General features: G+C 43.3%; 1 protein-coding gene across 2 annotated transcripts in view; it reads left to right on the top strand.

The window, feature by feature from the left end:
• The window catches only part of vwa8 (von Willebrand factor A domain containing 8), a 354,489-nt gene that overhangs the window by 259,366 nt on the left and 80,597 nt on the right, over window positions 1-14,526 (top strand). For both annotated transcript variants that reach the window (XM_059650499.1, XM_059650498.1), the window contains 4 exons: window positions 4,541-4,695; window positions 11,707-11,908; window positions 12,589-12,670; window positions 13,781-13,985. In XM_059650499.1, coding sequence (XP_059506482.1) covers window positions 4,541-4,695; window positions 11,707-11,908; window positions 12,589-12,670; window positions 13,781-13,985 — 644 coding nt within the window. The remainder of the gene's footprint in view (window positions 1-4,540; window positions 4,696-11,706; window positions 11,909-12,588; window positions 12,671-13,780; window positions 13,986-14,526) is intronic.

Here is a 14,526-nt window from a genome sequence, read left to right as displayed (position 1 = left end):
CACGATGGCTCAGTGGTTAGCACTGCAGCCTCACAACACAAGGGACCCGGGTTCGATTCCAGCACTGTGCGACTGTCTGTGTGGAGTTTGCATATTCTCCCCGTGTCTGTGTGGGTTTCCTCTGGGTGCCCTGGTTTCCTGTCACAGTCCAAAGATGTGTAGACTAGGTGGATTGGCCATGCTAAATTGTCCATAGTGTTCAGGGTGTGGGTTCTTGGGGGATGGGTCTGGGTGGGATGCTTCAAGGGGCGGTGTGGACTTGTTGAGCCGAAGGGCCTGTTTCCACACTGTAGGGAAGCTAATCTAATCTAATCCAATTCATAGAGGACTTCAGGAGAACAGGTGATGACCATTTATTTTATATGCAGTTATGGAAAGGCAGCCTTAACACTGAAGATTAAAGCTCACCTGGTGTGTTACAAAACATTTTTGAGCTTTTTACAGGTTACAACATGAAAATTACAGTTCCTGTACTTTAATATCTACACGTCTCTTTGTTTCCGAGGCTTCCATAGAACATAGAACAGTACAGCACAGAACAGGCCCTTCAGCCCACAATGTTGTGCCGACCATTGATCCTCATGTATGCACCCTCAAATTTCTGTGACCATATACATGTCCAGCAGTCTCTTAAATGACCCCAATGGCCTTGCTTCCACAACTGCTGCTGGCAACGCATTCCATGCTCTCACAACTCTCTGCGTAAAGAACCTGCCTCTGACATCCCCTCTATACTTTCCACCAACCAGCTTAAAACTATGACCCCTCGTGCTAGCCATTTCTGCCCTGGGAAATAGTCTCTGGCTATCAACTCTATCTATGCCTCTCATTATCTTGTATACCTCAATTAGGTCCCCTCTCCTCCTGCTTTTCTCCAATGAAAAGAGACCGAGCTCAGTCAACCTCTCTTCATAAGATAAGCCCTCCAGTCCAGGCAGCATCCTGGTAAACCTCCTCTGAACCCTCTCCAAAGCATCCACATCTTTCCTATAATAGGGCGCCCAGAACTGGACGCAGTATTCCAAGTGCGGTCTAACCAAAGTTTTATAGAGCTGCAACAAGATCTCACGACTCTTAAACTCAATCCCCCTGTTAATGAAAGCCAAAACACCATATGCTTTCTTAACAACCCTGTCCACTTGGGTGGCCATTTTGAGGGATCTATGTATCTGCACACCAAGATCCCTCTGTTCCTCCATGCTGCCAAGAATCCTATCCTTAATCCTGTACTCAGCTTTCAAATTCGACCTTCCAAAATGCATCACCTCGCATTTATCCAGGTTGAACTCCATCTGTCACCTCTCAGCCCATCTCTGCATCCTGTCAATGTCCCGCTGCAGCCTACAACAGCCCTCTACACTGTCAACGACACCTCCGACCTTTGTGTCGTCTGCAAACTTGCTGACCCATCTTTCAATCCCCTCATCCAAGTCATTAATAAAAATTACAAACAGTAGAGGCCCAAGGACAGAGCCCTGTGGAACCCCACTCCCCACTGACTTCGAGGCAGAATATTTTCCTTCTACTACCACTCGCTGTCTTCTGTTGGCCAGCCAATTCTGTATCCAAGCAGCTAAGTTCCCCTGTATCCCATTCCTCCTGACCTTCTGAATGAGCCTACCATGGGGAACCTTATCAAATGCCTTACTGAAGTCCATATACACCACATCCACAGCTCGACCCTCATCAACTTTTCTAGTCACGTCCTCAGAAAACTCGATAAGGTTTGTAAGGCATGACCTACCCCTCACAAAGCCGTGTTGACTGTATTTGATCAAGCCATGCTCTTCCAGATGGTCATAAATCTTATCCCTCAGAATCCTTTCTAACACCTTGCAGACAACAGACGTGAGACTTACTGGTCTATAATTGCCGGGGATTTCCCTATTTCCTTTCTTGAAGAGAGGAATTACATTTGCCTCTCTCCAGTCCTCAGGTACGACTCCAGTGGAGAGCGAGGATGCAAAGATCTTCGCAAGTAGCGAAGCAATTGCATTTCTCGCTTCCCAAAGCAGCCGAGGACAAATCTGGTCCGGGCCTGGCGACTTGTCAATCTTAATGTTTGACAAAATTTTCAGCACATCAGCTTCCTCTATCTCTATCCATTCCAGCATGCACACCTGCTCTTCAAAGGTTTCATTCACTACAAAGTTCATTCCTTTCGTAAAGACAGAAGCAAAAAACTCATTTAGGGCTTCCCCTACCTCCTCAGGCTCCACACACAAGTTCCCTATGATATCCCTGATTGGCCCTACTCTTTCTTTGACCATTCTCTTATTCCTCACATAAGTGTAAAATGCCTTTGTATTTTCCCGGATTCCTTCTGCCAAGCCTTTCTCGTGCCCCCTCCTGGCTCTCCTCAGACCATTTTTGAGCTCCTTCCTTGCCTGCATGTAATCCTCACTAGCTGAACTTGACCCTAGCTTCCTCCACCTTATGTAAGCTACCTTCTTCCTTTTCACAAGAAGCTCCACCGCTCTCGTCATCCAAGGTTCCTTTATCTTACCCCTTCTTGCCTGTCTCAGAGGGACATATTTACTCATCACTCCCAACAACTGTTCCTTAAACAGTCTCCACATGTCTATAGTTCCCTTACCATGGAACAACTGCTCCCAGTCCATGCTTCCTAGCTCATGTCTAATCGCATCATAGTTTCCTCTTCCCCAATTAAATATCCTCCCATTTTGCCTAATCCTCTCCTTCTCCATAGCTATGTAGAATGTGAGGCAGTTATGGTCACTATCACCAAAATGCTCTCCCACCACAAGATCTGATACCTGCCCCGGCTCGTTTCCGAGCACCAAGTCTAGAATGGCTCTCCCCTCGTCGGCCTGTCAACATACTGCATTAGGAAACCCTCCTGAACACACCTTACAAAAACAGCTCCATTCAAATCTTCTGCTCGAAGGAGGTTCCAATCAATATTAGGAAAGTTAAAGTCACCCATTACAACAACCCTACTGCGTCCACACTTTTCCAAAATCTGTCGACCTATGCTTTCTTCAATCTCCCTGCTGCTATTGGGGGGCCTGTAGTAAACCCCTAACGAGGTGACTACTCCCTTGCTGTTCCTAATTTCCACCCATACTGACTCAGTATAGGTGTTGTCTGTTCATCCACCCAACATCTCTGATAGTATGACTTCTTTGCTGTTAGCCTTGACGGTCTGAATACTTTGTTTGCTTTTCATTTCTCTGTACATCTGTGGTTCCCATGTGCTTTGCTTGTTACTGACTATAAAACAAAAGTTTTAATCGTTAACTAATAACACATTCAGGCTTCAAAGCCTGATTTTGTTTTATTCTCCGATGGAATATCAGCACATTTATTTCCCATCCATGACTTGGCAGCACTAGCTGAACTACCCTGATGGGGGCCAATAGCTACATGAACAGCCGGTTTCAGCTTCTGATTCGTAACTAATTTACACTTCCTAGAAGTGACATACTTTCACAAGTCCATTCTCTGCATGCAAAAGCCTTACTGATTTCTGAATTACCTCAGAGCTTGGGAAAACTATGTATCATTGTTACTGTCTCCTCAGCAGCACTTTGGGCCATTAGATTTGATTTGCCAACAATCCATATTCTCTTTCCTCTAGTAGTATATTGTGATTACTTGAAGTTTAGCATTCTTGAGTTTGTCCTGATGAGTGCAAGACAGATAAAACTAATGCATCACATCTCTCTTTTCAGTAATATTCAACTTTTGTACAGCCAGACCACAGAGTTAAAGCTACATTTCTAGGAAGAATAATAGAAAATGTCTGTGATATGAATGAGGGCTGGAGATATTAAATAAGAAAATGTTTCATGGAACAAAAGCAAAGAGAACATTAATGGATGTAGAAATGAAACAAAAGATGTGACTGGAGGTGAATGTAATGATAATAGCCATCCAAGTACAAAGAAAAGCCATTAAGTAATTTTATAAAAGCAAAACATAAAATTGGTTGTTATCTAAAATTGTAAATATTGAGTCTGGAAAGCTGAAATTGGCTGTAGTTGAGTCAAAAGATGATATGCTGTTACTCAAACCTGTGTTATGTTTTATTGGAACACTACAGGAGGTCAAGGACAGAAAGGCCAGAATCATAGCATCATACATCATTTTAGCTTTCCTCCTCGGTTTAGAATTCCACCATTGAAGTCTTCTGTTTTTGTATAAATGTGTAAGTGCAGAGGCCAGTTTGCAAGCTGCAGGTTCTCACTAGGCGCAAGAGATAATCTGCTTTTAAATTGTCAGAAAAGAAATGATGGACAAAATGCTGAGAGAGTGGCCAACCCTTCCCAGTCATCCTATGGAGTTTTCATGCATCTAATTTCACAGATAAATTGAATTCATTTCATAAGGGGTCAAAATGGAGCATTCCCTCAGGACTGGGCCCAAGTTTGGACCTCTTCCGTGATGGATTTTGAACCCACCGCCTAATTTGAGGTGTTAGGGCAGTGCCAACTGAGTTAAAATGACATTTCATTGATTCTGCTGCATTGGTTATTCCTGAATCACCTCTGATAGCTTTTCCTTCCAATCATTTTAGGCCTGGAGCTTTCAAGCCCTAATATAGTGTCAAAGGAAGAATTACCCTCGGAAAACCTGAGTGTAGCCCTTGGGCAGAAGATTGTGTCTCCAAATCGGATTCTCTCTGACGAAAATAGCTATGCAACAATTGTTGTTGGGTTTCCAGATCTAATGGTAAGGCAGACTTTGACTGGATGGATTTTAGTCTAGTAGGAAGTACCAAAGTTTTCAATTTGCTGATGAATGATACCTGACAGGTAAAAGGGGTTGATTCTTAACTTGCTGAATTTAAAACCCCTGATGTGTTTTGATCATTGCACCGAGTAGAAAATGCCTGCTTTATGTTTTTTTTGGAGAGGAACATTACATAATGACAACTAATTAGCCAGGCTGAAAACCTATTCTAGTATGTCTTTTCAAGTCATTGGAAGTTTGCTGTCTCCGATTCACTGAATTGTTGCAGTAACGCTGTTTGCCCAGAGGCTACGCATTCAGCTGATACCCTCCTGACGCCTGTTTTCTTCACAATCACACCCACAGCAAAAATATCCCTGTGAACTTTCTGTAGTTGTTACTCTTCATTGTACATGCTATACCAGGTTGAGTGCTACCAATCTGCTCTTCATAATTCTGCTACCAAAGCAGACACAGTTTCAAGTGGTATCAGAGATAATGGGAACTGCAGATGCTGGAGATTCCAAGATAATAAAATGTGAGGCTGGATGAACACAGCAGGCCAAGCAGCATCTCAGGAGCACAAAAGCTGACGTTTCGGGCCTAGACCCTTCATCAGACCCCCTCTCTGATGAAGGGTCTAGGCCCGAAACGTCAGCTTTTGTGCTCCTGAGATGCTGCTTGGCCTGTTGTGTTCATCCAGCCTCACATTTTATTATTACAGTTTCAAGTGGTGACTGCACTCATGATAACCACTATCTACAGTCTGTCTTCTGATCTGGGCAGTATCTGTTTTTTGGAAACCGACTATCAGAGGAGAAATAATGCTGCCAAGGGATTTTCTTGGTAGAATTGACCATTAAAACAAAGCAATGGGCTAGGTGGTAGTAATGTCACTGGACCAGTAACCTAGAACTCCAGGTTAATGTCCTGGGGACATAGATTCAAATCCTCCCCCTTGGCAGATAATGAAATTTGAATTCAATAAAAATCTGGTATAAAAAGCTAACCTAATGGTGACTGTGTAAAAGCCCATCTGATTCTTTATCATCCTTACCAGGTCTGACCCATAGCAGTGTGCTTAACTCTTCCCTGCCCTCTGGACAATTAGGGATGGGCAATAAATGCTGACCTAGCTAGTGATACCCATACCGCATGAACAAATTTAAAAAACTAAATACACACAGATTCTCACTGAGATTTCACTGTAAGTTTTCAAAGTAAAGAAGTGCAGTACCTGGAAATGTGGTGTAAGTAGTTTTGATTGAGGTATTCAAGAAGGCATTGGATGATTATTTGGATTGTGGTGATGTGCAGGGATATGAGGATAAGGCAGAGATCAGCATTAGATAATAGAACCAGTGCAGGCATAATGGGCCAAATGGCTGCCTCCTGCACTGTAACAGTTCTGTGATTCTTGCAAGGAGGCTTTTGAATCTGTGGAACAGTGTTTTTACTGTGAACAGTACACTGTGTCCCTTCAGAACAACAGGGTTAGTGCACTACCTCCAACCTCAACACCAATGAAATTCTCCTTTGTAGTTTTAACCTTGATGTTTAATTCCTACTTACAAGCACATGGTTTGGCGTTTCTTCACATTACTAGAGCTGGGAAGAGAGGAGGGGCATCCACAGCTTGAGCTCCCTGGCTGACTAAACAAGTAGAGATTGAAACAAGATTAAAGAGGCATCTGATAAGTGTTCATCTCATAATGCATTAGAAGATCATGCTAAATACAGAAAGGTAACAGAGAATTGGGAAGGGAAATATGAGGGGCAGAGTACATGCTTGGGGAAAAAAAAGACTAGCACCCCCCCCCCCCCCCACCCCCACCTCCTCCCAGCCCTGTAAGCTAGATCTCCCCAATGTGTTGTCTTTCTTTGGATTCTCTGGCTACGATTAGACAAGTATGAATTAAATCATGTGAGAACGATCCCACACACCTGGACAACAGTGGAGAGGCCTTGGAGGAGGATGGTATGGCCAACTGTGTCAAAGATTATAGACCAGTTGAGAAGAGAAAAATGTACTTTTGCCATTGTTGTACAAGGTTATGCATGGTAAATTGGTTAGTTAAGTTAGATCAAATGGGATTCAGGGAGAGCTTGCTAGTTGGATACAAAATTGGCTTGATGGTAGGAGGCGGGGTGGAGGAGAGTTTTTTTTCGGACTGGAGACTGCTGCTGGGTCCGCTGGTGTTCATCATTTATGTAAATGATTTGGATGAGAATTTAGGATGCATGGTTAGTAACTTTGTGGATGACACCAAAATTGGTGACATTGTAGAAAGTTGCCTAAGTTTACAAAGGAATCTTGATCAATTAGGCCAGTGGGCTGACAAGTGGCAGATGGAGTTTAATTTGGATAAATGCAAGATATTGGATTTTGGTGAAATGAGCAGCAGTCGGACTGATACAGTTAATGGTAGGCCCTGGGTAGTGCTGCCGAACAAAGAGACCTAGGGGTTCAGGCATATAGTTCTTTGAAAGTTGCATCACATGTAGACAGGGTGGTTAAGAAGGGATTTAGTGCACTCACCTTCATCGCTCAGACTATCGTGTGTAGGAGTTGGGAGGTCATTTTGAGGTTGTAAAGGATTTGATGAGGCCAGTTTTGGAAAACTGTGTTACAGTTCTGGAAGGAAATGATTAAAATGGAGAGGGTTCAGAAAGATTTGTAAGGATTTGAGTCATGAGGCAAGGCTGAATACGCTTGCGTTCTGAGGCAGGTTCACTGGACCCGAAACATTAACTTTGTTTTTTCATTCACAGATGCTGCCAGACCTGCTGGGCTTTTCCAGCAACTTTGTTTTTGTTCCTGGATAGGCCAGAACATTTTCACTGGAGCTTGAGGGGTGACCTTATGTGGATTTATAAAATCATAGGGTGGGGGAGTAGAAAACTAGAGGGCAATTTTTTAAAGCTGAGTGGAGAAAGAATTAAAAGGAACCTGAAGGGCAATTTTTTTACACAGAGAGTAGTTCCTATTGTGAGGAACTGCCAGTGGAAGTGGTGGATGCAGGTACAGATACAAAATTTAAAAGACATTTGGACAGGTACATGAATAGGAAAGATTTAGAAGGAAATGAGCCAAATACAGGCAAGTGGGACTATTGGAGTTTGGGAAACTTGGTCAGCATGGATAAGTTGGACTGAAGGACCTGTTTCTGTGCTGTATGACTCTGACTCTAGGGAAGAAAAGTCAATGGATTTGTAGATGGGAGGAAAGGAGCAGTTAATAACCTGTTTCATAAACTTCACCAGAAAATCAGTGAGAGGGGATGCAAACATTGACACTTGGTTGTCTAACTCAGGACAATTCAGGCCTGGATGAGGAAGAGGAGAAAGGCTTTTAACAAGTCAGCTGTGGCACTGGAGAAATATAGGAGGTGCAACAAGGAACTTAAGAAGCGATTAGAAGAGCCAAGAAGGGGGCATGGAAAAGCACTTGCAAATAGAATTAGGGAGAATCCTAAAGTATTTTATAAAGATATTTAAGGGAAGAGGTCAACAAGGGAAAGAGTGTGGCCCATTAGGGACGAAGGGAGGCAATCTGTGTGTGAACCTGCAGTATGTTAGAATACTGTTAAATGAGTGCTTTTGTTTGTCTTCACTCAGGAAATGAGAACGTAGGTACCCAGAATTCGGGAAAAAGGACTGTGAGGAACTTGCACAGTTTGACATCGGACATGGCGAGGTATTGGAGGCTCTGACAGGCTTAAAAAATAGAGACATCCCCTGGTCTGGATGAATTGCACCCTAGATTGCTGTAGGAGGTGAGGCAAAAAGTTGCAAGGGCTCTGACACAAATTTTTAATTCTTCTCTGGCCATGGGGTTTGGTCCAGGGGACTGGAGGATGCCGAATGTAGTTCCACTTTTCAGTAAAGTTGGTAGCAATGAAACAGGAAATCACAGACGAGTGAATTTCTGGTCAGTGGTAAAGAAACTCTTGGAGAAAGTTCTGAAGAACAGAATTAACGTCCACTTGGAAAAGCATGAGTTAATTAGGGATAGCCAACATGGCTTTTTCAGAGGGAGGTGCGCCTAAGAAATTTTTGAAGAATTCTATCAAGTGTGAGCAAGTATGTATATGAGGGAAGTTCAGTTGGATTTTAACACAGCTTTTGGCAAGTTACCGCATGAAACACTGATTGAGAAGATTAAAGTACATGGAATTCTTGACAACTCGGCGAGATGGATCAGAAACTGACTTAATAATAGGACACAAAGGCCATGGTAGAAGGCTATTTGAGTGACTGGAGGCGGGTGTCCAGCAGTGTACCATAAGAATCAATACAGGGACCCTTATTGTTTGTTTTGTACATAATGATATAACTGAAAATGCTGGGGGAGTGTTAAGCAAGTTTGCAGATGACACCAAGATTGGTAGAGTGGTTAATGGTAAAGAAATTGGTCGCAGGTTACAGGAAGATATGGATGAGTAGGTCACATGGGCAGAGCAGTGGCAGATGGCATTTAACCCTTACAAGTGTAAGGTGATGCACTTAGGAGGAAGAAACAAGATTAAGGAGTATTTAATGAAAGGCAGGACACTGGGTAACTTAGAGGAGCAAAGGGATCTTGGGATAATTATTCACAAATCACCGAAATTGGCAGGCCACATGGATAGGATAGTTAGAAGAAGGCATAAGGGGCAGTTGCTTTTGTTAGTCATGGCATAGAGCATAACAGCAAGGAAGTAATATTAAAGTAATTACAAAGTATTAGTTTGGCTACAACTGGAGTATTGTGTGTAGAACTAGTCACCTCACTCCAGGAAGGATATGATAGCACCAGCAGGCGTACAGAGGAGGTTCACCAGGAGTTGCATGGAGCAATTGAGCTGTAAAGAAAGACTTAGGTTTGGATTGTTTCTTTAGAGCAGTGAAGGCTGATTGAGGTGTTTAACGTTATGAGAGGTTTGGGCAGGTGATTAAGGAGCAGCTGTTCCCCAATGGCTGAAGAGTTGATCACAAGGGGCATAGTTTTAGGCTAAGGGGCAAGAAATTCAGAGGAGATTTGAGGAAAAAAAAATTCACTCAGAGGATGGTGAGAATCTGGGATGCACTGCTTGGGAAGGTAGTGGAGGCTACAATCTCTTAAAAATAAATTTGGATAAGCACTTGAAATATCGTAACATCCGAGGGTATGGGACAAGTGCAGGAAATTATGTTTTCTAAAAGTGGTATCATCAATGTCCTGAGCAGCTGCAATCTTCACCACCCTGTCTATGTACAACTCCATTTTCAAGGAACTGTGCACCTGACCCCCTAGGTCTTTGTCCCCTTAGGTCTTTGGCAACTCTCCCCAGGGCTCTGCCATTAACGGTGTAAGTCCTGCCCTGGTTTTCCTTATCTAAGTGCAACACCTCACATTTATCTAAATTAAACCCATCTGCCACTTCCCTGCCCATTGACTTATATCCAGATTACATTATACTCTGAGATAATCTTTCTCATTGTCCACTACACCATCTATTTCGGTCTCACCTGCAAACTTACCAACCTGGAGGACAGATCTAACTGTGACAATCAAGGTCCTACACAATTAATGGCTATGTAAGAAATCAGCCAGAACCTGGAGTGACGCTCCATTAGGCGGCTGGTGTTTCCCTTAAATTAGCACCTTCCAGTAACTTGTCACCAACAAGGTTTTCCACTTGATACCTGCCCTTGAGTTATGCATGCAAGGAGTTGGTGCGCAGTGGTAGTGTTGTGTGGAGTAACATATTAGACAAACACACAGCCATCATGGAAATATCAGTTGGTTGGACTGGATTCTGGGTTGTGTTCTGGAAGGAGCAATGACACACACTCCATGGCCTTGACTGACTGTGAGCTATAATCATAGCGTGACACCATACTAAATCACAATCAAGAGACAGCATGGAGAAGCAAAAAGAAGCTGTGACAGCTTTCAAAGAATCATATAAAAGAAAGTTCAATAAACAGAAAGTCCTATATGAGACACAGAAAAATACTTTTCTCGTGGGGTCTTTAGGCTCTGCTTTCACTGCCTTCAGGAAGAGGGAGTTTGAATATCATAACAAGAGACACAGGTAGTGAATAGATTCTTGGTGAGCAAAGGAGTGAAATGTTACTGTGGGTAGGTGGGAGTGCAGAGTTACCAACTAAGGCAGAATCTTAACGGTGAGGCAAAGCTGAGTTGACTACTTCTGTTTCTAATTGATGTGCTTATATGTCAGTCCTCATCCTAAAATCACTCTGTGGAAACTGACCACCATGTTTCAGGGTCTCTTAAACTTGGGAATTGACAAATTCAGACAGGTAGACTTTGATGCATTATGGACAGGGACAGTGAAGGAGTTTAATCCATCAGACTGCACAATCAACACCACACAAAAGAATCAAGTGCCATTGCAGTATTGCCTCAAAGGGCCCTTGGGAGCAGTTCATTCCACATATGAAGCACCCTCTATGTGAAAAAGTTGCTCTTCAGGGCCTTTTAAATCTTTTTCCTCTCACCTTAAAATTATGCTGTCTAGTTTTGAGATCCCCTACCCTAGGTAAAGACTCTGCTATTTACCTCGCCTGTGCCTCTCATGATTTCAGAAATCTTTATTAGGTCACCCCTCGATCTCATACACTCCAGTGATAGAAAGTCCCGGTCTGTCCAACCTGCCCTTCTAATTCAAACCCTCCAGTCCTGGTAACATCCACATAAATCTTTTCTACATCCTCTCCAATTTAATTACATCCTCCCTAATAGCATGACAACTAGAACTGTATGCAGTACTCCAAAAGTACCATCCTGTCTAACTGCAACATCATATCCCTACTCCTATACTCTGTGGTTTCAGCAATGAAGGCAAGTGTGCCAAAGGCCACTTTTACCCCCCTAGTCTACCTGTGTCGCAACTGTCAAACTTTGTTATTTTTCACCTGCCACATTGACAGCTGTGCAGACAACATGATCTCCTGCTAGCATTTTCATTTTTTTTTAAGTTGTTTAAATGCAGGTTTATACAATACCGATCTGTATCTCTGCAGTCTCCCAGCGAGGTGTACACATGGAAAAGAAGGGCTTCATTGGACAATGATGGTGCTGGTTCCCCAAAGAATAGGTTCTTTAGAGGGAGCTATGAGTCTGGGAGTGTGAAGCAATCCAACTGCATCACCCTGACAGGAGCCAACCAAGTGATTCGAGCTGTTGCTGCTGAAGATGTACCTATAAATGAAATCTACCCGAAAGGTTAGTGTGGTTCTGGGATTCTGCAGGCACTGTTTTTCGATTTAGCAAGGGAGGGGGAGTAAGCTTCAAAATCTCCCCTCCCCCTACCGCATCCCAAAACCAGCCCAGCTCGTCCCCACCTCCCTAACCTGTTCTTCCTCTCACCTATCCCCTCCTCCCACCTCAAACTGCACCTCCATTTCCTACCTACTAACCTCATTCCCCCCACCCCTTGACCTGTCCGTCCTCCCTGGACTGATCTATCCCCTCGCTACCTCCCCACACTCACCTCTACTACCGCCCCTTTAACTTGTCTGTCTCCTCTGCACTTATCTTCTCCTCTATCCATCTTCAATTCATCTCCCCCGATCTCCCTATTTATTCCAGTTTTCTCTCCCCCTCCCCCTTTTCTGATGAAGGGTCTAGGCCCGAAACATCAGCTTTTGTGCTCCTGAGATGCTGCTTGGCCTGCTGTGTTCATCCAGCTTCACGCCTTGTTATTGAGGATTGCATTTGGTAACTTTCAAGGTACACGCTCACTGAATTATTTCAACAGACAAATTATACAGCACGCAGTAAATAATGTATCTTTGAATTGCAGTTAAGTCCAGTCATGTTCCTATTTGCTCACCTTCAGTAAAGGGACCGAGGTGGTAATGCCCAGCCCAGATCATCAGCACTTTTATTTTCTTGTCTTGTAGATGTGAAGCCTCCAAACACAGCTGGATTCTTGGAAGTAACAGATCTGAACTCCAAAAAGATCAAATATATTCCCATTCCAAGGTGAGAAAATAGTAAATGGAGTAGTTCTAGAAGAAAGCACAAAGCAGGAGGGTATCAACAGCCAAGTGATTATTTCCACTGTTTATTTAATTCTTGACCAACCTCTTTCTTAACTCCATTTACCCAGTTACTCAGTTCAGTAAGACTTAGTACCTTTGTCTCTCAAAAATCAGTTAATCTTGACTTTGAGATTTTATTGACATTGATCCTTAGTAACTTTTTGTGGATAGAGCGAGTTCCAGTTTTCCATTACCCTTTGTGTGAAGATGTGGTACCTTGCATTAGTCCTGAGTGGTTCGGCTCTACTTTTAAGGAATATCAACAGTATATTTCAGGTATGGTAGCTCAGCACTGCTGCCTCACAATGCCAGGGACCGTGGCTCAATTACAGCCTTGGGTGACTCTCTGTGTGGAAGTTCACATTCTCTCCATGTCTTTGCGGGCTTCCTCAGGATGCTCCCGTTTCCTCTCACAGCCCAAAGATGTATAGGTTAGGTAGATTGGCAATGTTAAATCATTCAGAATTGTGCATTAGCTATGGAAAATACAAGATTACAGGGGTAGGAAGAGGGGAAGTCTAGACTTGATGGGCTGAATGGCCTGTTTCCATACTGTAGGGATTCTGTAACCTGGAGGTACAGATCTGTGTCACACCCTCAGAGCTTCCACCTGTGGAGCTAGGGCTCATTAATAACAGACAGTCACCAACAAACTCAAGTGGAAATTCACAGTGAAATCTTTATAGCCATACAGTGATAGGAATTGTGGAACACCACATGGTGTTATTAAAGTGAATGTATTTGGTGCAATGAGTAGCTAGGTAGATAAGTACGTGGGGGAGAAAAGAGTAGATTTTTTTCAAACAGGGTTAAAAGGAGAGGAGTTAACTCATTTGGAACAGAAGTATACTAGTGTAGGAAACTTGATACCTGGACCCACCAGTTGGGTACTTCCTCCCTTCAGTATTAGCAAGTGTACGATTTGAACTCTCAACTGTCTTCAAAGAACAAAGAACATTGTTCTTTGTAACTGTCTTGTCAGTACTGACCAATTGATCTCTCATTGGTTTACACTGGACTGGCACTAGTGTTGTGCTTTTCTCTCTTGCAGTGCACTTGTCATCTCTCCATACACTCAGTGGTTATTTAAAATCTCCAACACAGATGTCCTGATTGCACCTATTGGAGCTGGAGGAGTGGTGACAGTGGACATGGGAGGGCATGTGCGTCTGTGGGAAACTGGATTTGATCATTTACAGCGCTCCTTGCTGGAGTGGAGGACCATGATTGGAAAGGAGGATGGACGACCCCTACAGGTAGAGAACCATTTATAATAACTTTAGGAGACCAGCCTTGTGTTGCTGCTGAAAAGACAAACAAGAATTTGCACTTTTATAGCACATTCCCAATCTCAGGACAACTACATGGCAGCAATTAAATCCTTTTCCTGATACTCAATAATGCACTGATGAAAACACGGCAGCCAGTTGAGAGCACAGCAAAATCCTACAAAGAACAATGCAACAATAACCAAATTATTGTTTATAATGAAAATGCAGTTACCTGCAGCATCAGGCTCGGCTGGCTCCTTGAAAGGACAGTTGGTCCCACGTTCCTGCTCTTTGCTTATAACTCTGGCTTTCTGAAAGTGACTCTGTGGCAATCCTGTTTCCCCACTGTTTTTCTTTGTTCTTTCTTATTCTGAATTGAGCTGATACCCAGGTGAGGTTACGGGTTCCATCAGTATGTTAGCAATTGTTGTTACAACTGCATGATGTCACCTTTTTGGCTACATTGGGCATCAGATCTGAGCGTGAAACCCAAATGTTGTGACCCAGCTGGACATTAATCAGAAAA

This window comes from Stegostoma tigrinum, chromosome 12 (assembly GCF_030684315.1).
Source record: "Stegostoma tigrinum isolate sSteTig4 chromosome 12, sSteTig4.hap1, whole genome shotgun sequence".
Classification (NCBI taxonomy): domain Eukaryota; kingdom Metazoa; phylum Chordata; class Chondrichthyes; order Orectolobiformes; family Stegostomatidae; genus Stegostoma; species Stegostoma tigrinum.
The sequence above is the reverse complement of the archived record's forward strand: the minus strand, read 5'-3'. Positions and strand labels throughout refer to the sequence as shown.